Raw genomic sequence first — 27,559 nt, 5'->3', positions numbered from 1 at the left:
TGTAAACCACGCATCGGCCGTTAATTTATGCCGCAGAAAATTTGCAATCTCAATCGGCAAATATAAAGGCAAAGTTTAAACTTGTGTAAAAATCAAACTAACATAAGTAACTTGTCAAAACTACCTTATAAGAAATTCCTACCTATTTATGTTGCGTTGATTTGTGGGGTAATTTTTCTTTCTTAACCTAAAACCACACCCCAATTTTCGGTTTATGAGATTTTTAAAACAATAATCATCCATTCATTCCAATTTGGATAACATATAGGACCACTGTTGTTTATGTATTCATATATGATAATTCATCAATGAAATATTTGGTTCCGAATTGAATGGGAGTTCAAAGCGGTTGATGTGAGTGACTGTGGGAATAATGCACCTTCCTTAAAGTATTATAGTAAAATACTTGGTTAATAATATATATTTATAATATAATACTAATATTATTTCAACTTTAATAAAACGTGCTTCCTCATTATTACACCAAACTTAAATTAACTTTTAAGTATGATTCACGCTAAAAAGTTATTTTACTTCAATTATTTATTTCAAATTCAAATCCAAAAATAATCTACTCAAAAAATGGAGAGAACTGGGGGAAGACATGTTGGAACAGAACGTAAAGAGAGAAAGGAATAAATCGTTGTTTCTATGGGATTGGTCGAAAAAGATCTTTTTAACAACTTCTCTCTAATTTTTTTCCCTTTCTCTCTTAATAATAATATGGATCCCACATTCCACTAACACTACTTCTCTCTTATTTTTTTCTCTTCTCTCTTACTTTTTTTTCTTTCTCCCTTACTTTATAAATTCTACATTAAAACTCCATTCACAAAGTGCCTTATTTTTCGTGGACGGGGGAAGTAAAACATGTAGTATATATTAATGTTAGTACTAATCAATATTTCGGTAAATTTTGCTTTCCCTACTTCGGTACACCTTACCGTTATACCAACCGTTTCGTATAACTTTATACCGAAAAATGTATAAATGATTTTATAACTTTATACGTCTTAACTACTCTCTCTCTTCGCTTCGCCTTCAGTTTCAGCTTTAATCTTTATAATATCCATGTTCCCCATCTATATTAATAAAATTAATTATTTAATAAAGTAGTACTGTATTTAATAAACTAGTATTTAATATACATGTTGTATGGATGGTAGGAGAAATTGTCGACCAGTGCTTTTCCCTTTCATGGTCCCTGAAATGATTTTGTTATCCATAGTCCGTGCCACTTCAAAATTGGGACTATTTACGAATCGGGGCCGTATTTCACGTATGATATGGACATTATAATTTGGCATATACCTCACATTTACTTCGGGTTGTACATTTCGTCCATACTTGGCATTGAATCGAAAATTACTATCGAATACATTCAAGTTTGATAATAAACAAGTTGCATGCCACAACACGTCAGCTTTATCTATTAGAGCTTTATCTATTAGAACTCAACAGGCAAATGGAGATCTAAATTAAATAAAAATTGAACTAGTAAAAAAATAATATAAATTTCAATTTAAAAAAATTAAAAAATTTATAATAACACTTACTCAGGGGGAAAGCGTGGCGCAACAATAGCCCGTAATAGAGATAGCATGGTGCCCTCACGTTAAGAGGAAATATGTGCTTCCACCATTCAGATTCAATAAACAGTTTGGCAACAACAAAATAACCTTGTTTGTGTAGATCTGGCCAGTACTGTAATATGATGTCTTTGTACTCTTCGAACATAGTCTCGAGATTACCCTGTCCAAAAGTAACTCATAGTCTGCACAACTCTCTCGATCATTACAATGAAGTATTTTTTTGGTGCGCTGGGAACCACAGTCCATGTACGTGGAACTTTTCGATATCTGCTAGCTCTGTATGCTTTAATATTCTTTATAAGCTGACGGCCATTGGAGCGATATCATTTAAAGAGGTCTTATAATGAAGAAGGATTATCCATTCATATATAGTACTAAAAAAGCAAGATCAGTGATGCACTATTTTTTAGCACTAAATAAATCTACAAGTATACAGAGTATATATAGTATAGCTAAAGGTCAATACCGGATATCGAACACGGGGAAAACAAACACAAAGTGTCTATCCTCTACTAAAACTCAATTACTATCTGGATAACCGAAAGTTTTGAGAATTTTTGAAAACAGAAAACAATAGAAAGCAAACAACAACTAATTGCAAATAAATCACGGAGATAAAATATAGAGATAAGGGGAATTTCAGGGATGTGCTTCACTGTTATGGTTATACAAATTCCAAACTACAATATCCTAACACAGTTATTACTTTGATAGAACAATTCATCTAGTTTATGCTCATGCGATACAAACGTTGATTACAATATTAGGGTTGTCAATCCTAACACGTAACTCCAAAAAGCTCCTGAGACCCTTAAAAAGTCCTCACTCTCAATTAACAGTGTCGTTTTAAGATAAGCTAACTGTAGTGTCTACTAAGTGGACCTAACTCGCTAGAACTCTCTCACAGTTATGAAGGAAGTTGTATTAAATCATACATAATTGTGTCACTCAATCATGCAGCATCAAGATTACTTAAGGAAGAAACAAAGTAAAAACAAAACGTATATTAAATAGAAAACTGGAATTGTATAACCATAGTCGTTACTAACACATCCCTAGAATCCTACTCCCTCCGTTCTATAGTAATAGAGTCATTTCATTTCGCGCACTCCTTTTGAAAAAATAATTATAAATAGTTAAAGTGGATAAAAAGTAAAGTAAGAGAAAAAATAATGTAGAGAAGAGTCTTATCTATAATATTCTCTCTCTTACTTTACTTTTTCTCCACTTTAACTATTTATAATTATTTTATCAAAACGAGTGTGCAGAATGAAATGCCTCTATTACTATGAGACGGAGGGAGTATGAGTTTAGTTACACATAATGGAATAAGTTAAACACATAGATTGAAGGGAAGACAAATTGAACATAAAACTAAAGCAAATAAAACCCGTAGGTTGAATCCTTGTCGTTCTTGATGTTCTTGAAATCCTTCTTCAACTCCTTGCACAATGACGTACTCAAGCTTTTAATCTCTGGGAATTTATTTTGCAAAAAGAAGCTCTAGGATTAGGGTTGGAGGAGGAGTCTTGGAGACTCCCCTGGGGCTATGGAAGGGTGAATTATATGATTTAGGTTATGGGGTATATATATGATTAAGAAGGATTTAAATTTGGTAAAAAGTCTCCTCCAAGCAATTGGAAAGATGGAATTTTCGTTCCCTTTAGTAGAAGGAAAAGATTTGGTTCTTTCCTTCTTTGAATTTCCGCCTAGACTGCATTTGACAGCTTTGCGCGACTTTGGTACAACGGTCATAACTCTCTCCACAGAACTCCGATTGAGGTGATCTTGGTACCAACTTGAAGCTCTTTTCAAGACGAAGAGAATGGTGTGTAGAACGCCCTGATAGAACTTCAGGATCGCCGAAAATTTCAGTTTGAATACAACTGTCGTGCGCCGCGTTTCAGTGGCGGGCCGCCGCACCTTGGCTGGCGGTCGCCGGACATCAGAAGCTTCTGACTCCTTGTGGCAGTCGCCGGACGTGTCTTTGTCACCGCTGAGCGCCGGTGGTCACCGGAAGTGTTGCGGCGGTCGCCGGACGCTACTTGAAACTCCAAATTTCTAACTTTCGCGTTTTGACTCCATTTTTAGGTTCAAATATACACATTTCTCACAAAACATGTCAAACTACCAAAATAGATAAAAACATGTAAATAATGGACATGTAATGCAACTTTGACATTAAAAACGGACCAAATAATGGTCTTAAAACCATGCAAAATCCGAGCGTATCAATCAGTATCAAATTGATTTGGGATAAGAATTGGAGATTTTAACACACTCTATACGTGTGGGTTGGAATGCACATCGGACTTACACACAAGAAACAAAGAGTTTATCATCGACTTAAAATGCTCTAATACTCCATCCGTCCACGATTTAAAGAATATTTTTGCCATTTTGGTTTGTCCATGGTTTATAGAACCATTTACTTGATTCCACTTTTAGTATGCATATCTCACATCCCATCAACTTTTTACACTCACAATCCAATATAAAACTATTATTTTAAATGGGTCCCGCATTCCACTCACTTTCTCCCTTTATTTTTTTTCACAGAGTCAAACAATTTATTAAATTTCATGCCGAGTCAAAATGGTTGTTTAAATGGTGGATGGAGGGAGGAGTATCATTTAGAAATAGGTCACTCATCTTGGGAAGGCCTTATATGTGGTCGTTACCCAGGTACGGATCTAATGTGTAAGCTGGTGTGGCAAATGCCCTCCCTCAAAATTTTCATATTTATGTATAAAATCTATTATAGAAAAAAAATTACTATTAATTTCTTCACTAAATCCCCTCCTCAAATACTATAAATATCCCCACATATATTTTTACCCCTTCAAAGATTATTTCCTTCCTCCTTCCCTGTCGTTGTCCAAAAAATATATAGAAGACACAAAATCTCTACTAAGTCAATGTGAGACAAGAATGAAGGTTTCAATATGTACGTCTTGCACGCATGGTCACATACAATATAAAATATAAAAACACAATATAAATAAATTAATATTGTAAACCATGCATCGGCAGTTAATTTATGCTGACGGAAAATTTGCAATCTTAATCGGCAAAATTTGAAGGCAAAGTTAAAATTCTGTAAGAATCAAAACTAGCATGTGTAACTTATCAAAACTACTTTATAAAATTCCTACCTATTTATGTTGCGTTGATTTGTGAGGTATTTTTCTTTCTTAACCTAAAATCACACCCCAATTTTCGGTTTATGGTATTTTAAAAACAATAATCCTCCATTCATTCCAATTTGTATGTATTCATATATTCATTATTCATAATTCATCAATGAAATATTTGCTTTTCAAATTGAATGAGAGCTCAAGCGGTTGATGTGAGTGACAGTAGGAATAAATGCACCTTCCTTAATTATAAAACATTGTTTCCATGAAGCAGAAAACCACAGACAGATTCACAAATACCACCATAAATTATTTATTGGAGGATAACAGCAATTGAAAGGCTTTAAAAATAAGTAAGTACAAAAGTATGTTGAAATCATTATAGCACCAAACGATCCAATGTAAGACGATTTTAGGTCAATTGATTTCGTTTAGATATTTTACACAACACTTTTCTGAGTTAATTTATCATGAAAAAAGTAGCAATTTGGTTTTGTTGAAATAAAATACAATTTGAAAAAATAGACTTGAGACTTCTCAAATCAACAAAGTCATATTGCAGTATTTAACTACAAAATATATTTTAATAAAGAGTAAAAATATTCACCATCACTCCAAATTAAAAATACTGTACTCCATTTTAATTTGTATCAGTACTACCTCAAATATATATGGCTACTATCTATAATCCATCTGTACTATTCCAAAATGGCAATTTACCTCAAATATTATTCAATTAATGCTTTCAATGTTTATTTATATTTTGGAATTTAATTAAATTAATGATTTAATTATTTACTGATATTTTGGTATTTAAGTGGAGTAGTTGCTTTGCAGGCCATCCAACCAACCACAACAGTGATAGCGTTTTAATGCTCTGGCAGGATTTCTAGCACGAATTTCATACACAATTACTCATATTCAGAATACACATAAATCATAAATGTGGAGTTGCTCCATATTCATATCAAGATCCAAAGAAAGTTTTTGGACTTAAAATACATAATAATAAAAAAAATTACTCTGCCAATTATGTTGATGGACATGTGCTGTGCTGCACGAATCAGATCTCATTTTCGGGGTCAGTACCGCAAATCTTTCTATTAATAAATCTATGTCTATTGGTCATCGTTTTCTCAAGAAAATCATTAATGATTCAACGAAAAAAGAGCAAGTTATACGTAATAGAAACTGATACTGTATAGGAGTATACATTTTCACGTAATTTTAATATTTCCCATAGTTATGTCACTATGTGTAATTGTTATTATGTGCTCATGTCTAGTTAAAATGGTAAACTAATATTCCCAATATCCACCGATAATTGTTTCATTTTGTCATTTTCGTCCTTCCACTAATAAATGTCTTATTTGTTTTTATAGACTCCCTCCGTTCCAAGGAAGATGACCCCTTTCTTGGACGGCACGGGATTTTATGTAACTTTATTTTGTGTGTTAAATGGAGAGAGTAAAGTAAGAGAGCGGGGATAAAGTAGAGATAAAGGAATTTCCATTTTAAGTAATGAGTCATCTTGGTTGGGACAAATCAAAAAACAAAGTGAATCATCTTTAATGGGACGGAGAGAATACTATTTTTTATAATTGATCTCACATTCATTAATTTTATTTCACTATAAAACTCTACTTATTCAACTGACATTCTCTTTCCACTTTTTGTTACTCCCAATTCCTAAATCTCATGCACAATACAATCAAACTTGGTCAGTGGACGGAATGATGACGCAAACTAACTTAGTATTATTGGAGTAATTTTTAACTCAATATTATTGGATAAAATGACATCATCAAATATCCAAAAAAATCGAGAGTTCACATATTTGGATTCATTTGCGAAATTTGAATTTTATGAAAAATTTATGTACTTTAAGCACAATTACCGTAAGAAAATGAGTGTTCTTAGTTGTGGGAAAAAAAAGTGCTCGTCTCACTAAGATGCATGTACTGATGTACTAATTATTGACTTACTGTACGTTGATATACATAAGTGCCAAAATTTTTAGAGGGAACATCATTTTTAGTCCATGAATTTTGCCAAAGTATTATTTTAGGTCCATGAATATTAAAAATATCATTTCCATCAACTATGGAGTAATATCATTTGAATTACTTTTTTACTATTTCCAAGTTTTTTTGGATGAAAATACCCTCAATATTTTTAAGGGTATATATTTTTAATAAACTTATGATATACTCATATTTTTTATAAATATCTTTACTATATATTTTTGATGAATTTTCTAAATATAATTTGACCTTCAATATGTATCACTTATATATTTTAAAATTGAATATAGAACTTCTTTAATAATAAAAAAATTGAATAAGGATTATTTCTTGCATGTCACAAAATTAAGTGATAATATTGAAGGTCAAATTATATTTAGAAAAATCGTTAAAAATATATTGTAAAGATATTTATAAAAAATATGAGTATATGATAAGTTTATTAAAAATATATACCATTTAAGGTATTGAGGGTATTTTCGTCCAGAAAAACTTGGAAATAGTAAAAGAGTACTTCAAATGATATTATCCCATAGTTGATGGACCTCAAATGATATTTTCAAAGTTCACGGACCTAAAATGATACTTTGGCAAAGTTCGTGTACCAAAAAAGAAGTTCCCTCAAATTTTTAATACATGCAAAATCTTGAATGAGTAGAGTTCATGAAATTAATCCCGTGAATGGGAATAAAATTTTACTTCTTAATTTAGGTAAGACGCGACTTGGTTTAGCATCTTTAATGAGAGTACGAGACACATATAACACACCTGTCTCTCCATACGACGCGAAAGCAACTTGCGTCTTTCCATTTATACCGCAATATTGCAGGTGATGGGTTGGAATATAAAATGCTGACATGGCAAGGGTAAAATGGGGATATGCGGATTTAAAGGGTGGGTTTTTAAAGGCGCTACTGTGAATGGCCTAATTAAATGGAAAGAGTGTAAAATATGATAGAGAAAGAGAAAAAGATTCAATTACTTAAAAAATAAGTTTTGCCTCTAGAGGGAATAGAGCCAAGGTCATGTAGAAACTAACAATGGGCTGATCGCAAGGGCTGAGCGATCACCCTCCGCCCTAAGGCCGCTGCATCGCTCACCCTAGCCGATAGAGTTATCGGCCCTCATCCCCTCGTCTATCGGCATCCATTGCAAGGTCTTCGGGCCAATGCAAGGGCGATATCTTTTTTTTATTATTATTTAATTCATCTCATCTACACATTATATATACCTTATTCCCCAATTCACATTCATCCCTCTCCAATCTCAATTTTTTATCTATCTTTACCTTTTTTTTAATGTAAGATGTTTTATTTTATTTTTAATATAATTTGTTATTTTCCGTAAATTACGTTGTCTTTAATTTACACCAACAATTAAAATTGAGATAGTACTATATAAAAATAGTGATGATGTGGAAATGAGATAAATTTTGGGATGAGCTCTCTTTACAGGGAGATAGACTCTAGATGAGTCTGCTATTGAAGAAGAAAATGGAGATAAGTTCTGGGCTCTGGAGATAGGCTCTGCAGTAGACCTCTGTTTTGGATGCCCTAAACGAAAACATTTTGTTTTGGAAATGACTTGCTATCGACATTGGTCTTTCTTAAAGACTCAAAACACATAATCCTTTTCCTATTTCATCAACTTTCAGAACCAAACACGAAAATGAAAATTAATGGAGTATATGGCATAACTAAGTATTGTATTCTAATTAAGACCTAGCTAAAAAGTTTAATTGGTCGTGTTTTCATAAGAACAAATATCAGATATTCAAATTTGCCGACAAGTTTCCGAATATCTTATTAAGGAACGTATAAGTAAAATACAATGTTATTTTTGAAAAAACATATTGATTTCCCAGATGTATAGTAGAAATTTTTTCCCAAAGTATTGATGGACCCAGGAATTAAATATGGGAAACTTGCAAAATCAAAATTGTAGGATATTGTAATCCAACAGTTATAATAAGTGACACATGAAAAAATATTTAATTTAAAATAAAAAAGGTTAATTTAACTTTTTAAACATAAAAAAGCAGTTATGGTAATTCATTATTTTTAGAATTGAAATTGCGTAACTTAAATTTTTATCCTATTTTAGTGTTAATAACAGATTTTTTAGAAGACCAACATATACAAAACTTCATTTTTATCATATTTTGATCATAATATGTTTTACTTTAATTAAATCAATATTCCTCATAAATAAAATTCTTTTCAAGCTGAAAATCAATATGTTTTATATTACAAAGGGCTCACAAACACCAAGAAATAGAATTTGCTAAATGACCTTAGCGAGCACAATGATACTTGCTAAATTGTTCCCTTCCCTGTTGCTCACACAATAATGAGCAACGACGATGTGCTCAAATATCTGTCTTTCAACTCGTGAAGTTGTGATAATATTCGCTAAGAATTTTTCGAGTATGTGTGCTCGAATTTTGATGTTGGGATCCTGCATCTTTCTATCTCTCCCCACCAATAGCTCAACTCTTTCTCACTCTCTTTCTTCCCTAAGGTGTGCCGTTTATGTCGAAATATGCCACCATACACAAGTTATATCTCATGATAATATGAGTTTCCGATCTTGAAATCATGTAGTAAAAGTTAAATTATTGAAAAATTTAAATCATGAAATCGTGAGTCGATGTGTGGGATTTGTAGTTCAGGATTTATGAGTTAAATAGTTTTTCTCTCTCTTTTTAAAAAGGGAAAATATGAATATTAGATATTAATTGATTTGTAAAATAATACTCCTATAGTATAATTAGTAAGAATAGTATGGTAAATTGGCAAAGGACCTAAAGGTGACTGAAGTTTTATCAATGTTATACTCCGGAGCAACACAGTAAGTCAGTAACATACCAAAAAATAATAAATAAAAGATCCCATTGCTAGTTGAATCCTACCATAGGAAAATCCTTAATACAGTATCAATATCTTGCCGTACTTAACGTGTAATAAATATTTCAGGTCAGGTTATTTAATACCACCTATAGCCGGTAGAATAGACACTAAAGTAAAATACATTCACCCACCTCCTCTCTTCTCTTCTTTATAACCCCAACTCCCCTTAACCCCCACACTTCACTCCTCATACAACACCACCAAAACTAAAAAATAAAAAAAATACCAATGGACTTGATAGACATCCTCCTACTCTGCTTCTCCGCCCTATTCCTCCGCCTGTGGTGGCGGTACTGGTCCGCCACCACAAGCGGAAAACCAAAAAATTTACCACCAGGGCCACCAGGGTGGCCCCTGGTGGGAAACCTATTCCAAGTCGTCCTCCACCGCCGCCCTTTCATCTTCATGGTGCGCGACTTACGCGCCAAATACGGCCCGATCTTCACCATGAAGATGGGCCAGAGAACCCTAGTCATCGTGACAAACTCCGACCTCATCCACGAGGCCCTCGTCAAAAAGGGCGAGCTCTTCGCGAGCCGCCCTCCCGACTCCCCCATCCGCCTCATCTTCAGCATGGGCAAATGCGCCATCAACTCGGCCGAGTACGGCCCCCTCTGGCGCTCCCTCCGCCGCAACTTTGTGACGGAGCTCATCAACCCGGCCCGGGTGAAGCAGTGCAGCTGGATCCGCAACTGGGCCGTGGAGGCCCACATGAAGCGGCTCGAGGAGGAGTCCGCCCGGGCCGGCCACGTGGAGGTGATGAGGCACTGCCGGCTGACCATGTGCAGCATCCTCATCTGCCTCTGCTTCGGCGTCAAAGTCTCAGACGTCCGCATCCGCCTCATCGAGGCCGTGCTCAAGGACGTCATGATGATGACGACGCCGAAGCTCCCGGACTTCCTCCCGCTGCTGACGCCGCTGTTCCGGCGCCAGGTGAGGGCCGCGCGGGAGCTGCGGCGTCAGCAGCTGGAGTGCCTGGTCCCGCTCATCCGGGACCGGAGGGCTTTCGTGGAGAGCGGCGAGAATGCGGCGGAGATGGCGAGCCCCAAGGGGGCCGCGTATATCGACTCGCTGTTCGGGTTAGAGGTGCCCGGGCGGGGGAGGCTCGGGGAGGAGGAGATGGTGACGCTGTGCTCGGAGGCGATTAACGCCGGCACCGACACCAGCGCCACGACCCTGGAGTGGGCCCTACTCCATCTGGTTCAGAATCAGGAAATACAGGAGAGGCTTTATAAGGAGATTGTGGGCTGCGTTGGGAAAAATGGAGTTGTGAATGAAGCTGATGTTGAGAAAATGCCTTATCTTGGTGCCATTGTGAAGGAAACGTTTCGGCGTCATCCGCCTAGCCATTTTCTGCTTTCTCATGCAGGTGAAATATTTTTGTCTTTTTTTTATTATTAATATTTAAGAAGACACAAGGGTTGTGTGTTTGATAACTAAATCGGTTTATGGGGTGCAAGTTGCAGTGGAATCATAATTAATGCATGAGGATGGGGTGTAGGCAGTATGTCCCTCAATTTGGAATTGTTGTTGCACCAAATAAATCTATTTAGGTGATGTGACAATAAATAAAGACTTGTGTTTCTCAAATATTTTTGTGTTTTAGTATTTTACCAATATTAATTAGATTTCATTAATTACATCCAAAATAGTTGTACTTATATTTATCAGGATCTTTAAAAATTTAGTGATTTAGACGTATTGTTACATGGTGTGTTGAGTAAATTAATATCGTTGCATTATTAAAAAAATGTGACATTTGTGACGCCAGTGACGAAGGAAATGGAGCTGGGCGGGTACACGATCCCGGCAGACGTGAACGTGGAGATCTACACGGCGTGGCTGACGGAGGACCCGGAGATGTGGGAGAACCCAAGTGAATTCCGGCCGGAGAGGTTTCTAACGGGGGAGGGAGTGGAGGTGGACATAACGGGGATGCGGGGGGTGAAGATGCTGCCATTCGGGGCGGGTAGGAGGATCTGCCCGGCGTGGAGCCTGGGGACGCTCCATGTAAACCTGCTGCTGGCGAGGATGGTCCATGCCTTCAAGTGGATCCCCATTCCGGATAACCCGCCTGACCCGGCGGAGACTTTCGCATTTACTGTGGTCATGAAGGATCCGCTCAAAGCAATAATTCTGGCCCGGACAAAGATTTGAATTCGTGATGCCACGTCAACCGGATCTCCATCTCTTTGATTGCTACTTGCTTTTTATTTCTTCTTTTTTGTTTTTTTGCTCTATCAGTGTTTGGTAGCTACCGTGGGGTGTATGATTTTTGTGTAGGAAAATGTTTTGAATCTCCTCTATATTAACTTAAATTATATTATAATATTTCCGTTCTATATGTCTACATTAATGTTAAAGTTATTAATTTTAGAGACATTTTTACATACTCCCTTTGTCCCTCAATATGTGTCCCACTTTGATTGTACCCGGGTTTTAGTAAATGTAATAGAAAGTGAGATGAAAAAGTTAGTGGACCGTTGATCTTACTTTTATATATTAATTTTATAAAATGTAGGTGAAAATGAGTTAGTGGAATGTGTGGTCTAGTACCCAAAAAAAGTAAAAATTTAGTGGGACAATTAATATGATCGTACCAAAATAGAAAACGGAGACACATAATGGGGCCGGAGTGAGTATTCCACTACACATGCATGGCCCAAAGCTTCACAAATTATACATGTACAAATACATAAAATGTACATGGGGTTGCAGCGGAAATTAGTTTGTATGTTGAGAATATGTTTTGAGTTGTTTAGTAAGTATTTTAAATATTTTTTATGAAATTAAAAAATATTTACAAACTAGTTTGTGGTATTATATTAATTATATTATTTGCAAATAAGTCAAGTCTCTATATTGGAAATTTTGTGATGTATCACAGATCACATAAATCACTCTCATGTTACACTTGTCATAGCTCAATAATGTGACACTTGTGTGACTATAGCATTGAGATACGTTATTTGTTAATTGTTGAATATGGAAAGTACACGGATAATGTAAAGTACTATATATATGTGATTAATTGGGCATTTTTTAATGTATTAAAAAGTGAGTTTTTCACAATCAATATGATGGTGCGTTGGGTGGTGATAATTGGTCTGCGATTTTGTTTTTTCGAACCAGTTATTGAGCTCGTTGGTTTATTTCTCAGACAATTATAAGTCTGAAGCCAAATGGTACGAGCGTTGAAATTGAAAGGAACAATATAGAGGAGGTGTTTGATAAATAGGGGGGTCTGTGTAAAAGTTGAATCCCCACTAACCATAAATAGAATAGACCCAATGCTATTCAATTTACCCAATGCAATTTAATCTTCCCATACCTAACATCCCCAACTGCAGGATTCTTATTATTATATTCTATCATATTCATATTTACTTTTTCTATAAAGCAATTATATCATTTATTCGGTTTTAATTACTAAAGGAAATTTGTTCATATCATAACTCTAAGCATTCATGTTTTGTGCAATATGTTCATATTTAAGTATTTGTTGTGGACCGCGTACGAACTTAGTGTACGTGTCATGCATTTGATGATTCACAAATGTTGGATGTCAAGAAGAAAATATAAAATTGAATGGCTAATTATGTAAAAATTTTAATGTAAAATGGAAGTGGCTATATGCAATCAAGATTCAAGAAGCTAAATGTAAGTTTGGGGAAAACACAAATAATGAATGGTTTTTATTACATGCTAACGCGTTTATAGTCATGCAAAATTTATGTAATGGTTGTAACATGGTAACGCGTTTATCGTCAAGTACAAATTTATATATTATTCCGATGCAATGACATATTCATAAGGAATTTTGATTACGGATATGAATTTTATGTTCAATAATTGGATAATATATATAAAAAAATACTCTCTCCGTCCACAAAAAATAGTCTCATTTTACCATTTTAGGATGTCCACAAAAAAATAGCCTCATTTCTAAATTTGGAAAGTTTCTCTCTCATATTGTACCCACTTTTTCTCTCAATCTCTCTTTACTTTACCTATTTTTTCTCCTTATTTCTTACTTACCAATTTCTCATTAAAACCCATATTATTCACAAATGAGTCTGTTCCAAAACTCTCCTCCATAGGAGAGTTCAAGTCCACCGCATCGCTCTGACACCTGCTCGTGTAACTACCGTCGGCACTGACCTTCGTCCCCTTTGGGTCAATGGTAGAGCCGTGCGTTCCCCGAGTACCCTCATCTTGGATATGCCCGATACACTTCGTCACCATAGTTGGGATAAATACACTGGCTTTGAAAAAATTTGTACAAGGCGACTTAGAGAGCTGGAGTCATGGGTCTGCGACCAGACAACATTAGGGGACCACCCGGGGCGGAACAACCAGGGAACTCGGAGTTCCGTTGGGTTTGGGAAATCATCGGGATTCATTTTTTGCTTTCTAGAGAAACATAAATAAGATGGGAAGAGATTGAGTGAAAGGGTGGTGAATGTAGCGAAGAGGGAATTTAAAGAGAAAAATAGCTGAAAAAATAAAATAAAAAACTGCCGATAATTGGCGGAATGCCTTGCAATAACGTCGATCGGCGCACCCTATCCCAAGGGTGAGGTCGTCGGCGGTCTTATTGTCCAATGACGTGCAATAGCTCCAATAAATTTGTCAATCGCATGTGATGGATTTATCGGTGCTATTGCCGTATTGCTAAGTGCTCTAATACTAACTCAATTTAATTCAAAATTGATCCATATTAATTTAATTTTGAAGTTACCACATCAATTAATTTACATTATTATCACTTGAACAAAATACAACAAAAGTAACATCCTAGATTTGTACATATTAGAATTCTTGACCAATTCTTAAGAGTCAAGAGTATGTGCCCAATTCAATTGAAAGATTGTGACAGTTGCTATTAAGAATATTTATATCATTTGTCGTGCATCATTTGATAATAGTGAAAGATCATATATACAACGTGTAAATTAAGCAAATAACCTGCAATGCTATAAAAGCGTATGTCACCTCAAGTGGAGTTTGTGGACCTGTGGTGCATTGCAAAGACAATTTTTTCAAAGTTGAATCAATATTCATTCTCCATTTTATATGGACATGTTAATATATGAGTTTTAATAAAGTGTTTATATTAGGTTACCATATTTCAAAGTTTTGTGAATTTACATTTATATGTCATGGAGGATTTCCGGATGTTTATTATTTGAAATACTAGAGTGTAATCCATATTGAAATACGAATAATGCGATTGACTCATGAAATCAACTGACATTAGTGTGTATTAGTATAAACAAAAAACAATTAAAAAATACTCCCTCCGTCCCAGATTTGTAGTAACATTTTGCCATAAAAGTCCGTCCCACATTTGGAGTAACATTTAGAATTTACTATATTTGCACATAAAATTTTACCCCATTATTCACTAAAATTACACCCAAATGTCATTATCTATATTAAAATAAATCAAAACAAAAATAAAAAATCAAAAAGTCAAAGAGGGACCCACCTTCAACCAACTCACTTCATTTATTACACACTTCATCATCTCACTTCATTTATTACACACCCCATCATCTCACCCCACCATCTCACTTCATTTATTACACACTTCATCTCTCATTTCATTAATTACACACTCCATCAATTCCTTAAAATCCGTGCCATAACTAAATGTTACTATAAATGTGGGACGGAGGGAGTAGCAAGGAAGAAACTAAAAAACAAATTATATTAATTTTGAATCGAAATTATATATGCTGTTAAAAATAAACTTGATTTTTTTATTTTTTGGATTTTATATATTCAAACTGAACCAATAAATGCTAAAATTTTAAATCAAATTAAACGAAAAAAATTTATAAAGAAAAATGAATGTATTTAGTGGGGCCCCTATAATGCACAAGTCAAAGATTATTAGAGGGACATATCATGTCAAACTGTTATTTGGCATGCCTTGACCGCTAATTTTTTTTACTGAAGGAATGTTGTTTTGAGTTAACGTAAGAATGAAAAAAAAATCAAATTATGCATGAATTAAAGATAGTTTACTGAATGTATTTGTGAAGCTTCACTAATTTAGTTATCATCAACATTATTTCACCACCTTATTTTTGGTATTTATCAAGGTTATTCATCGATGGATCTAGTGACTCAGCTTGATACCACATAGCTAGCACAACGAAAACAGGTATCGATCCCCTGACTATTTTTCAAAAAATAAACAAATCTCATACCACTTGACCACACCACTTTGTTCTTATTTCCCCACTTTTAACACGAGATGTAATATCAAATTAGAATATGCACACATATTTCAGTACTTGTAGTAAGTATCAAGTAGAATATTTACACATAAATCAGCACGTTATACCGTATAGAATCAGCACACGACTCACTAAATGTAGCTATAGTATTATGCACAGAACGACATACAACCACGACACCAAGTCACACACACAAAAATGATTGTCCTCGCCTTTTTAATCGAAATTACTTGTTGCATGTATTTTACATGTCCACATTTTTTACATAGGCAACTTCTTCATCTGTCGTTACAGCCAAATACTCGAGGGCTGTGACAACATCTTCGATCAGGGGTCGAGTGTCGGCTTCATCTTGCAGACACATCACCACCACAGCAAGAGCTTGATGCAGCCCCTTCACAGGGAACTCCCCTTGCAGCAACGGATCAACTAGCAGCGAGAACTTGTTTCGGTCCTTTAGTAGTGGTTTCGCCTAAAATTTTCACATTCAACGAAATCAGATGAATTTGTCCCTTTCTGAGTTTTTAATTTATAATAATTGTATAATAATATTGAGTTATGATCTAGTACTATAGATAATATTGAAGCATGTAAGAACCTATAATTTATAGTGATAACTTAGATTAGTAAAAGCCGCTGAAGATATACTGATAGGAAAGAATTTTTGACTAACCCAAGCAACTAGATTCTCCTCCTCGGGTGGCTTTTTGCTATCAATAGCTCTTCTTCCCGAAATGATCTCGAGAAGCACTACCCCGAAACTATAGACGTCTGACTTGGTCGTGAGCTTGCCCGTCTGGGCATACTCTGGGGCAGAATAGCCATATGTCCCCATCACCCTTGTCGAGACTTCCTCTCGCTCCTCCGGACCGAAACCCGACAGTTTAGGGTCGAATTCCCCATCTAATAGTATGTTAGATGCCTTGAAGTCCCGGAATATGATAGGCGGGCATGCTGTATCGTGCAAGTACTCCAGCCCCCGAGCTGCGCCCCGAGCTACCTTGATCCTAGTGAACCAATCCAATGCCTTCTTGTCCGGAGGTAAATCTGCATACAAGAATCATCACGAAACATACTCCATTTTGGAAACCAAAAAAAAAATCATTGATGGTGAGTTATATGATAGCTACCAAGAAGATGATCTACTAAGGATCCATTTTGCATATACTCGTAGACCAAAATCCTCTGTCGGCCATCAGCGCAGTATCCAATCAGGCTCACGAGGTTGGGGTGTTCAATGAGGCTCAGTGCCAAGACCTCCGCGAGGAATTCTGTGTTGTCTTGATCCTTGTTTCGATCAAGCTGCTTCACAGCCACTACCTGGGAGATGAAGCAGCATCTATCATTTAATGTGAGGATTTTGCTGAAAGAGAAGATAAGGGGCCTACTTGATTAGTTTTCTTGAGGCGGCCCTTGTAAACCCTTCCAAATCCTCCTTCGCCAACTAGCAGATCAGGATTGAAGTTCTCTGTCGCGGCCGCCAGTTCTTGGAAGGTGAATACCCTACCAGGAGCTACCATGCCATGCTTGGGCGGATCCTCCGCCGTTTTCCTCAGCTTGTTAGCAGCTGTTCAGTTTTATCAAAAGCTTCAAATGACGAGAAATTGAGGTTTTCATAACAAACAAAACATAAACTTTTGCTGTGATGGTGGTCCACGATTCCATCAAAATCAACATTGATTCGGCATAAATTCTTTCTATATGAAAAATCATGACAAAAGTATGAGAATTTGCATCTATGATAGATACATGAACCTAACCAGCATTTAGCGTAACGGTTCTGGAAACAGCAGATGACAACGCATCCACGGCATTGTATTTGGTTGACTTGATCTGTTGGAGAGAACTTTTCGAAGCTTTAAGAACACTCCTCATCCTCGTATCAGCTACTTCTTATCGTGTTATATAACAGAATCTATTTTCAGAATCAGCTCCAGATAATATCTAAAATGAACCCTTCTTGAAGGATTCAACAATCATCACTAACAATGCAGATTGGTCTTCATTTTTGACCTTTTTTTGCTTATGAAATATGATGATCAAAATATCAACGCTTAAAAAGGGAAAGCTATTTATAGCAAATGACATGTAGCATGCCTTAAAAATAGGGACAGTTGAGAAAAAGATTGATTGGATATTAAAAGGGGAAAAATATAACCTCATGCTAGAACTTAATACATACCACGTTAAATTAGGTAGAGGGAGAGATAAGTTGGATTCTCCCTACCCAATTTCAAGAAATAGTAATATATTGTGATAAATATAATTTTAAACCCTAAACCATAGCCATTTTATCAAAAATATCCTGAACAATACATAGTTAAATTGAACACCAAATTCTCGACTTTGTATAAAAATTACTATACATCCATTTTACAATCCCAAGAATCTTGACATAGCTCATAGGATGGCATTGTATAATTTTTAAAAAAAAATAACATGCACGAAAGCAATGTCGGTTTGTACTCTAATACATTGAAAATAACGAGCTATGTCAAGATTCTGGGGTCTAAAAGATGAACGCAGAATATATGGGGAAATTACACTTAAAAAAATGTTTCCCCGTTGTTTCTTGTTAGTACAAAAAGTTCCATACACGTTTTAATTTAATACTCCACATTCTGTCATCAGGGGAATATAAATGGAAGGGGGCAAAATTATATGCTGAGGAAAATTTGGGAAATCGAGAAGGGGCAAATTTAGGGAAGTTTAGAAAATTTTGCAGAATTGGAAAATAAAACGAATCAAGATATTTGAGGCATAGAGCATTAGATTCCAAACATCCCACAACGCTGGATTATACATTTTAGTTTGTGTTTTGGTGTTATATATATTTGCAATGACATTCTAAGTTCCATTGTTAACATAGACAGAATTACACACATCAACTGAAGACTGAAAAATGCAAATAACCATAGCCAAGTAAAAGCAGTTTCCAATCTTTTATAATTTGAACAAACAAGAAACATAGATGCAAAATGAAACATCCTATAAAAATCTAAAGCCCATAAACTAACACAATCAAATTTATTAAACAAAACAGTAAAGAACGGCCAAATATCAAGTCAGATTCAATAGAAAAGGTAGTTGCAGAACTTGCATAAAACAATCATCTCAGACAACTAAAAATCATCTCCTTAAGCTTATTGCTGAGATCAAATGATACGAGTTAACAGAAAAACGTATCTGCAACCATGCTTCTTGCTCTCTACTTAGCTAACCCTTCCTCAACCTCAGTCCACTTATCAGCATGCCTCGAGAACTTCTCCTTCATCGTCCCAATGATCTCCTTCGCCTCCTCGACCTTCCCAATGCTGATCAAACCATTCACAAGTAACTCCGTTGTTGCAATGCGAGGAACCCACCCTTTAGCAATGCATTCCTTAAAAATTTCCAATGCCGCATCAAAATCCTTCCCTTGGCATAAATACTGTGTCAAATAGAAGTAAGTCTCCGACCCCGGCTTCAATTTCCGATCAACCATCTCCTTGAACAAAGCCTTGGCCTCCTCCAATTTCCCCTCTTTGCAAAATCCGTAAATTAAATGGCCATATGTCATAGAATTTGGTTTAATCTTCTTTTCCACGAGCTCCTCCAACAATTCCTTCGCCTCATCCGACTTTTTCAGCTTGCACAAGCTCTGAATCTTAGCATTGTAGACGCCGAGCCCGTGCTTAACCCCAAACTTCTGCATCACTTCCGTAAGCTTCTCCAGGTCGCTCAGCTTCTCCTCCTTGTAGAAACCAGCAACCACAACGGAGAATGTGGTGGCGTTAGGCTGAATCCCCTTCCTCTCCATCTCCGCCAGAACAGAGTAAGCTGAATTCGAGCTGCCGGACTCGCAGAAGCCTTTCAAAACAGTGTTAAACGTGTCCAAATCCGGCTCAACCGAATACTTAGCAGGAAATTCCGAGAAAATCCTCTTCATCTCGCCATATTCTCTGGCCATGATACACGACATAAGCAGCGCGTTCAGCGATTTCACGTTATGCTCGACGCCGTGCTGAGGGATTTCGTCGAACAGCTTGATTGCATCCTTGACGAGGCCAGATTGGCCGTAGAGAACGATGAAATGAGAAACGGAGCGCTCCGATTTGAGATCGGGGCGGGCTAGGGAATCGTTGATGAAGGAGCGGATACCTTCGTAGTAGTGTGATTTTTTGAGCTTGTTGATGGCCAGGGAGTAGGCGACGCGGTCGAGGTGCGTGTCGGGGGTGAGGGCGGCGGCGCGGCAGATGTCGAGGACGCGCTCTGGATTGCTCTCAAAGCGGAGGAGGGAGAGGGCGGCGCGCGATTTTTCTTTGCTGGTGAGGGGGGTTTTGGAGTCCGGGCTCAGGATCGAGGCGGAGAAGCGACGGGCGTGGTGGAGAAACGGCGATGATCGGAGCTTGCTGCGTAACGCCATTGTTGATTTTGGTGTGGTTGAAGCCGAAAGAGAGTGTTAGGGTTTTACTTTAGGGTTTAGAGAGTGATGAAAAATGGAAGAACGACTGTTATATTTCAATTTTGAAAGAGAAAACTGGAAAAATGGGAAATAAAAAGAAACGGATCTTGGATCGGGGGATTTGAACCCGACGTGAATCGAACACGCAACCTTCTGATCTGGAGTCAGACGCGCTACCATTGCGCCACGGATCCTTGGTGCAATTTTACCACTCTTCTTTTTATATAACCAAATTTGTTCAAAAATAAAATATTAAATACAGGCTTAATATTGAAACCAGCAATGTTTTTTTTGTGCATCTTTTGATGAATGATTTATCTCAAGAACAAATCATAAATCCTAAACCCATAATTTCACAGATTAATGAATGAGATTAGATATTCCCCATTTTAGTGTATTTTAAAAAATATGCACGCCTACTTTTAGATACTACCGAATCAACTTGTTTTAATAATCTATTTACTCAAGTTATTCACAATTACATCATACATTATCCATCTAAATTTGTATAAATATATCGTCTTAGCTCTTAACCGACCATGATGAGATGTGACACTAATTTTATTTAGAAAGTTTTGTATTTGTATGGCGAAATCTCTGGATAAGGACCACGTAGATATACTGTACAACTATACAGATTGATCATTCTCTCTCTCTCTCTCTCTCATCAAAATTCATACACATTTCTCTGTATTTAGCTATGCATTCCCCTTCCTCTCTCGCAATTCGATTTGATCGCCTTTTCTGATTGAAGAAGTGACTCTGAATCAGTGACACTGTACGCTCTTTACCACCCATCGATTGTCGCTATTTTCTTCCGGCGGTGAGATGGCGCGGATGCTACTCAGCTCTGCGGCGATCGACGCCGGAGGAGTCGGAGAACTGTCCGCCTCCTGGTGGAACCACATCAACGCCTCCGTACAATGGCAAGACGGAATATTCTTCACGCTTTGCGCTGTTTATGCCCTCCTTTCGTCCGTCGCCCTTGTGAGTCGATTGCATTTACTTTTCGGCAACCTTTTTGCAATATTGTGTTCGTGTAGACAGCTGTTTGAATTTTTGTTTGAATTCGGTTTCTCCATTATCATAAGCTTCGGTAGCAGATGAATTCTAGTGTTTTTGGAGCAACTGAGCTCAGCTCGTTTCATTCTTTAGTAATGTTGCTTGTAGTTATAATTATATAGTAGTGTTCAGCTTTGATGATACACATTAACATGTTATATAGTATGACTAATTTTGAGGGGCGTAGGTAGGAAATTCGTTGAAGGGGGCCGTGTTTTCCATATTTAGAGTTCCAGATTTTTAAAAGTCATTTTTTCATGTTAAATAGTTTGGTGGAAAGGGATTATGCTCCGCGACCGCTGATTAGCGTAAAATGGTTTAGACTGGTCGGAGTAGTTTTCTGTCCCCTGTATCTTCACGCTGTTCTCCAGACCCTCCCAAGCCTGCCCATCTTCAACTATTGCATCATACCTTTAATCGTTGTATAAGAACGGATCATTGTTCAGCAACAATGTACAAATCTTTCAATATAAATACACTACAAAGCGGTGATTACGGCTAGATGTTGTAATGGAGCTTAGAATTTGTATCATGTTGCTTGCAAAAGTCACAACCTGAGTTTATCTGTCAGAGGTTATACGGTCAGTCAATACCCTTTAGACAAAGGGTTAGTGAAAAGTGCTATGTGAAACTACAATGGAAACAAGTAGAAGTGATTGAGTTACGATGTTAAAAGGAGGTATACAGTAGTTTCTAGATTCCGCAAGAAACTATGAGATATAGTGGTAAGTTTGTGTTTAAACTGTAATGAATGCTGTTAAAATTGACAGTTGACAGTTGAAACTCTTACATATTTTTTGCAGAAAACTCTACTTTTGTGAGAATAACTTGTTGCATGAAATGAAATGTCTCTTACTGGGGGTGCATTTACATTTACAGATTCAATTGATAAGAATCGAATTAAGGGTGCCTGAATATGGATGGACTACTCAAAAGGTTTTCCACTTGATGAATTTTGTTGTAAATGGAGGTATTGGGAAGATAATCTCCAAGTCATTCTATCTATCGATTATCATTAGCTGCATTAATCGTTAAGCTACTCAATTGCAGTGCGTGCTGTTGTGTTTGGATTTCATAAGCAAGTATTTTTTCTGAATCCCAAGGTAAAATTGACTTCACTATCTGTTTATCTTATTCTTTAGTTCTAGATAAGGATCTATTTTGCCAACTCAGAATCTTATTTTTGATTTTATGTCCTTGCCAATAACTTACAGTGTCTTCAGCTACATTTTTATAGGTTCAAAGGTAGGAGGAACCTTCATATTAAGAATATGAGTCCTCAGGAACCTTTTTAATAATGGAAATGCCAGCAGAAAAAAATGATATTTATTTAATACATGTATTTTATGATATTTCAGTTACCTTGTAGTATATTTCTAAGAATATGTTCCGCCTGTATGTTTAGCTTTGTATTTATGTTTGCTGTCTTTCCTTGCACATGGTGTGATGTGCAGTTCTATTTAGTTAATTAGTGCATCATATGGGAATGTTGTTAATTAAAAAATCAGAGTCTTATTTCCTCCTGAACTGCATTTGAAAAAGGGTTATTAGTCCCGCACTAGATAAGTTGCTGATGGACACTCTGTTTCCACTTAGTTGAAAGTATAAGGTGGTCAATTACGTGTATACCTCCAGTGGGCATAGTCTACCTTTGCCTTGTGCACAGTTACTACTGAATTGCATTTGCTCAATAAACAGCATTATCGTGCAGACATTTACCTTATTAGTACCATTTTTAATTTTCTTTTGTTTTTATTTCTTATTTTTCTCTCTTTGTTCATTATGAATCAGGCCCTAACTTTGCTACTCCTAGATCTTCCTGACCTGCTGTTCTTTTCTACATATACACTTCTTGTCCTTTTCTGGGCCGAAATATATCATCAGGTACACAAGCAGTGAAGTTAATTGAAATATCGTTCAATTGTTTTGGGCTGCTGTAGTTTGTAAGAATTGTTTTTTTTACTTTAGATGTTTGAGAGATCTGAATTGTGTTATGTGAGGTGAAGAATCAATGAAACCTTTGTCTCTGTAAATTGGTCAGGCTAGAAGCATGCCAACAGAGAAATTGAGAATCTTCTACATTTCTATCAATGGTGCAATCTACATAATACAGGTTAGTCAAAATTCACTGGCTTATATCTTATTTGCTGGTTGTATATGTCCGTGGTGTAAATACTGTCAAGAAAAAACAGCAGCATCTGTGTTTTGCATACAGTGCCTTTCCAGCCATCAACTGACTAAAACTTGAACTATCTTCCTTCTTTCGTCATCAGTTCGGTATCTGGCTGTACCTTGGATTAGATGAGAACGTCATTGTACAATTCATCGGAAAGATATTTATAGCAGGTTAATCTCCCTCCAGGTTTTTTGTTCAGTTGAAGGGTACATTAACAAAGGTTGAACCTTTGATTTATTGGGTTGCTTAAAACTGTCTTTGGATTCTAGTGGTAATTTCTTCTGATGTTTGCAGTGGTATCAGTCATAGCTGCTTTGGGCTTTGTAATATATGGAGGAAGGTGAACTTAAAGTCTTCTTACTCGCTGCTTATTGTATATAGCAGAATTAATTTCTTCCAGATAATTTCCTGAAGTCTAACAACCATACCTGTTTTCACTTTTGCGCAAACTACATTCTTTCTTTTTTCTTCTTCCAGGCTATTTTTCATGCTTAGACGCTTCCCCATTGAATCCAAAGGGAGGAGAAAGAAACTTCATGAGGTTTGTCCCTTTCTGCTGTACCTAAATACATTTATAGTTGATCTAGTTAGTCCATTGTAGGATATTCCGCTATCTAGCAATATTGGATTCAACGGTACTTAAGGTGGTTGTCTTCTGGATCATATGATCTTTCCCCTCAAATATTGTTAGTTACCTCTTGAAGTAATCAATCTTAAAACTGAATAACACTCAAGTTACGTAGTCATATATATAGGGATCAAGGGGGAACTTTTTCATCTGCAGCAAGTGGATTTATCTGAACAATTATGCTCCTTTCAGATGGGTGGCACAAGGAACCGTTAAATGCCAAATTGCCAATGAGTAAATATGAAGTGCACTTGTCAATGACTCAATAGGATGTATTAGGTTTAACATCTGATTATTAAGTTTGATAATAATCCAAATGTAGAAGGTCAGTCATTGGTAAGTGGTAACCCTCCTGCTTGAAGACCTTCTCTTTTTTAATTATGAACTGATCTCGAAAACGAACCATTCAAAAGTGTTCCTAATATCTTCATTAAGATGTTATTACATAATAAGGGAATGAGTCTCAGTTTTAGTTTATGCTGTTATAATCATTGGGAAGTATGATGTACCCGATTTAATTCATCTTATCATCTTCGTTGAGTAAATTAGCCCAGCCTTCTCATTATTACTCATACTGTGTTATCTTTGCTCGGCAAAGATGTAAAGGGCTTTCAACTAGTTTGGGTGTTATGTCTATATTCCTTCCATATATAAGACTTACAGGTTCTATTCACTTGCACTTCATCTTGACTATGGAATATGGTTGAAATTTAGGATCTGAAATATTTTGGTGACCCTTCAATGGTGAAGCAGTTACTCATTTCTGATTTTGTTGCATACAAATTTTGCTTGGTTCTAAAATAGAACTGTACTTAATGTCTTTATAATTTCATCTCATTGTAGTCTTAAATAGCTTAATTAATTTTACTCATTTAAATTGAAGCAGAGATCATGAATAATTAGTTGTTATTCTTTAGAAACTAAAACATTGAGGATTGATCAACATGTCCAAGCTAATCACGTTTATCCTTGATTTCAACTTTGGCTTTGCAATAACTTGAATTCATTTTCAGGTTGGATCTGTGACAGCTATATGCTTCACTTGTTTTCTTATAAGGTGCTTCGTGGTAAGTTTATCAAATTGAACTTCGGTTTTCCTTTCCATGAAAAACTAAGCCTTATGTGTGTCTGTGTATCTACTAAGGGGTGTCTCCATGAAACAAAATACATTTGTACAGTCACTTAATATTCATCTGCTTAGTCTTTGTACTTTTCGTGTAAAATAATTCTCATCATGTATAAATGCATCCATTGTCTGATATTGCATGGTTATAGTGGTGTGATACCTACTTCTGCTCTGGCCTTGGTATTGTCTACTTAGTCTTATTACTTTCATGAAATGTGTTCTTGCCGCCAAAACATTTTTCTTTTTCTAGTATACATGAATGCGCCGAAATGTCTAATCTCAGATGATCTAATATTTCACCCGCTAGTTTATGTGGTGATAACTTCTCTTTACAGTTGCTTAACTAGATTTTCTATTTGAATGTTGTCTCTTTCACTGCAGGTATTGCTGTCGGCTTTCGATTCAGATGCATCACTGGATGTTATGTACCATCCAGTTCTGAATCTGATCTATTACATGGTACCAAAATTTCTCTAAGATGGCTTCATGCTGGCATTATATGTATTCAAAGTTGTTCTAATGTACTTTATTCGCCAACAGCTCGTCGAGATCCTTCCTTCAGCTCTTGTCTTGTTCATTTTGCGCAAGCTACCGCCTAAAAGAATATCTGCTCAGTACCATGCCATCCACTGAAGGCCCGAGTCACACTCACAATATTCATGTCGTTGATGGTGACATCTGACTGAATCTGGTGCTACTGAAGATGAAGATGAACGCCTTGACGTGAAAAAGATGAATGTCTGTCAAATATATTGGTTATATTTTGCGCTTTTTTTCTATCTCTAGTTTAGGATCTCGGTTGTCTTGTAGGAAATTATAGAAATAAGTTGAATGCTAGTGTATTGTTCTCGTAGTTCTCCAATAAAAGCAAAACACAGAGCATCACATAAAGGCTTGTTGGTGTTATTCTGTATTGGTAAACTTACTTGAATTCAGTTTCAGATCACTCCTCTCTCTCACAATTAGAGTCCGGAATTTCGTCCATACAAGAACCCTGGTTCTTAGGTCTCCCGGTCGGGTTTAACAGAATGGTTAGAGAGGAATGGAAGAAATTGGGCAGCATCTTCGTCACAAGGAAGTTGATGGACTTCACCAACTTATAAGGAGATGGCATAATCTGATCTTTTGAAATATGGATTCGGGCAGCAAGAAGCTTGAAGAAGATCAACTTCGAACTCAAAATAAAATTTGCTGGTGTGGAGAGGAGATGGAACCAACTAAAACTTGTTGGAATCGAACATGCATTTGAGTATGCACTGATTCACAAATATGAGCTTGTGGTGGCTCAGAAGAATATACATTGAAGTATGGCATAGGGAGCTTGATATTTGTCACATGATGCACCCGACCAGATCTTTCCGTGTCTTGAGTGCAAGTTGATTCAAGTTTCCAAGCAATCCAAGCAAAGATAATTGAAAAGTTCTACATTAAGTTTTGAGATACTTGAACCTTGATATGTAATCCTCAAGTACTTGAAGGTTACTGTGACACGAATTAGATCTCTGATTTGAGAAATTTATTTTTGCCAAGTATAATACATTGCCGGGATGATAATATTTCGTGAAAGTCAATGAGACAGACGTGTATAACCTGAGACATCATGAAATCCGAGTTTTTCTCTTCAAATGAAGTAGGGGAAGAAAAGAAGCTTAGGGGCATAGAAAAAAGTGATGATATCTTAATCTAAGGGAGAGAGTGGAGGTCCCATGAAAAAAAAGCGGTTGAGAAGACTCGTGAGAGCAATAAATGGAGGCTTTCTTGATAAAAGAAAAGAAACCATTGTCCACCCATCAATATGCTCATGATTTCTATCTTTGAATGGTTGGAATCATTCCACTTGCTCACTCTCAACCCACTTTCGATTGTAATTTGATGTCTCACTTGATAAATCATTTTCATTATACAACCAATTTATTGTTGCTTTTTTAGATAAGAAGGTACAGTAGATGAAAAACTAAAATATATAATTATTTTTAAATGTATTAACTATGATGTACTCTTTTTTTTAATACATTTTATTATTCTATGATAATGCAATTAACATAATTAATACTCCCTCCATTCTATAGTAATAGATTTTGTCGTTTTGGTATGTTCCATAGTAATAAAGTCATTTCCTTTTTTAGTCTAAGTCAGCACATTTTTCACACCACTTTACTCTCTGTTACTTTATTCTCTTTACATTTTTCTATCTTTGGAGGGAGTATATAACA

The 27,559-nt window shown here is 36.2% G+C and overlaps 4 protein-coding genes and 1 non-coding gene across 9 annotated transcripts; 2 read left to right on the top strand and 3 right to left on the bottom strand.

The window, feature by feature from the left end:
• The first annotated feature begins 9,755 nt into the window (after positions 1–9,755).
• On the top strand, positions 9,756–12,010 carry LOC125212639 (cytochrome P450 77A3). Its single transcript, XM_048112856.1, has 2 exons — positions 9,756–11,031; positions 11,434–12,010. Exons 1-2 carry the CDS (start codon positions 9,891–9,893, stop codon positions 11,817–11,819), a joined length of 1,527 nt encoding a protein of 508 aa, XP_047968813.1. The 5' UTR covers positions 9,756–9,890; the 3' UTR covers positions 11,820–12,010.
• Positions 12,011–16,094: 4,084 nt separating this feature from the next.
• LOC125214236 (probable serine/threonine-protein kinase PBL23) lies at positions 16,095–19,180 on the bottom strand. 2 transcript variants are annotated; one of them, XM_048115172.1, is made up of 6 exons: positions 19,097–19,180; positions 17,671–17,808; positions 17,299–17,477; positions 17,041–17,230; positions 16,584–16,957; positions 16,095–16,382 (listed from the first exon to the last, which is right to left on the bottom strand). In XM_048115172.1, the coding sequence occupies exons 2-6, from the start codon at positions 17,783–17,785 to the stop codon at positions 16,155–16,157; spliced, it is 1,086 nt and encodes a 361-aa protein (XP_047971129.1). In that variant the 5' UTR covers positions 17,786–17,808; positions 19,097–19,180; the 3' UTR covers positions 16,095–16,154. The 2 variants fall into 2 exon arrangements, with proteins under 2 accessions (XP_047971129.1, XP_047971130.1); XM_048115173.1 differs by lacking the exons at positions 17,671–17,808; positions 19,097–19,180 and having other exon boundaries at positions 17,041–17,249; positions 17,299–17,419.
• LOC125214235 (pentatricopeptide repeat-containing protein At1g61870, mitochondrial-like) lies at positions 18,826–20,417 on the bottom strand. The gene has a single exon (XM_048115171.1). It carries the CDS (start codon positions 20,313–20,315, stop codon positions 19,119–19,121), a length of 1,197 nt encoding a protein of 398 aa, XP_047971128.1. The 5' UTR covers positions 20,316–20,417; the 3' UTR covers positions 18,826–19,118.
• Positions 20,418–20,476: 59 nt separating this feature from the next.
• Positions 20,477–20,548, bottom strand: TRNAW-CCA. Its single transcript has one exon. It is a non-coding gene; the product is annotated as a tRNA-Trp (tRNA).
• Positions 20,549–20,973: 425 nt separating this feature from the next.
• LOC125214237 (tobamovirus multiplication protein 1-like) lies at positions 20,974–26,937 on the top strand. Of its 4 annotated transcripts, none has more exons than XR_007175083.1 (12): positions 20,974–21,341; positions 22,296–22,386; positions 22,467–22,519; positions 23,208–23,300; positions 23,458–23,529; positions 23,690–23,762; positions 23,887–23,932; positions 24,070–24,133; positions 25,234–25,287; positions 25,728–25,805; positions 25,887–26,084; positions 26,289–26,937. XR_007175083.1 is itself a non-coding variant. In XM_048115174.1 (11 exons), exons 1-11 carry the CDS (start codon positions 21,183–21,185, stop codon positions 25,977–25,979), a joined length of 876 nt encoding a protein of 291 aa, XP_047971131.1. In that variant the 5' UTR covers positions 20,974–21,182; the 3' UTR covers positions 25,980–26,267. The 4 variants fall into 4 exon arrangements, 2 of the variants coding, with proteins under 2 accessions (XP_047971131.1, XP_047971132.1); XR_007175084.1 differs by having other exon boundaries at positions 26,283–26,937; XM_048115174.1 differs by lacking the exon at positions 26,289–26,937 and having other exon boundaries at positions 25,887–26,267.
• The last annotated feature ends 622 nt before the right edge of the window (positions 26,938–27,559 follow it).

This window comes from Salvia hispanica, chromosome 3 (genome assembly GCF_023119035.1).
Source record: "Salvia hispanica cultivar TCC Black 2014 chromosome 3, UniMelb_Shisp_WGS_1.0, whole genome shotgun sequence".
Taxonomy (NCBI): domain Eukaryota; kingdom Viridiplantae; phylum Streptophyta; class Magnoliopsida; order Lamiales; family Lamiaceae; genus Salvia; species Salvia hispanica.
This window is presented reverse-complemented; position numbering and strand designations above follow the sequence as displayed.

Excerpts from the sequence above, each read along its gene's own strand:
- LOC125214235 (XM_048115171.1), bottom strand. The coding sequence starts at position 20,315 with ATGGCGTTACGCAGCAAGCTCCGATCATCGCCGTTTCTCCACCACGCC.
- LOC125212639 (XM_048112856.1), top strand. The coding sequence starts at position 9,891 with ATGGACTTGATAGACATCCTCCTACTCTGCTTCTCCGCCCTATTCCTC. Across the intron at positions 11,032-11,433 it reads TTTTCTGCTTTCTCATGCAG|TGACGAAGGAAATGGAGCTG; the intron begins GTGAAATATTTT and ends TTGTGACGCCAG.
- LOC125214237 (XM_048115174.1), top strand. The coding sequence starts at position 21,183 with ATGGCGCGGATGCTACTCAGCTCTGCGGCGATCGACGCCGGAGGAGTC. Across the intron at positions 22,520-23,207 it reads TATTTTTTCTGAATCCCAAG|GCCCTAACTTTGCTACTCCT; the intron begins GTAAAATTGACT and ends ATTATGAATCAG. Across the intron at positions 23,530-23,689 it reads GTGCAATCTACATAATACAG|TTCGGTATCTGGCTGTACCT; the intron begins GTTAGTCAAAAT and ends TTTCGTCATCAG.
- LOC125214236 (XM_048115172.1), bottom strand. The coding sequence starts at position 17,785 with ATGAGGAGTGTTCTTAAAGCTTCGAAAAGTTCTCTCCAACAGATCAAG. Across the intron at positions 17,478-17,670 it reads AACCGTTACGCTAAATGCTG|CTGCTAACAAGCTGAGGAAA; the intron begins GTTAGGTTCATG and ends AAAACTGAACAG. Across the intron at positions 16,958-17,040 it reads CTTAGTAGATCATCTTCTTG|ATTTACCTCCGGACAAGAAG; the intron begins GTAGCTATCATA and ends TCTTGTATGCAG.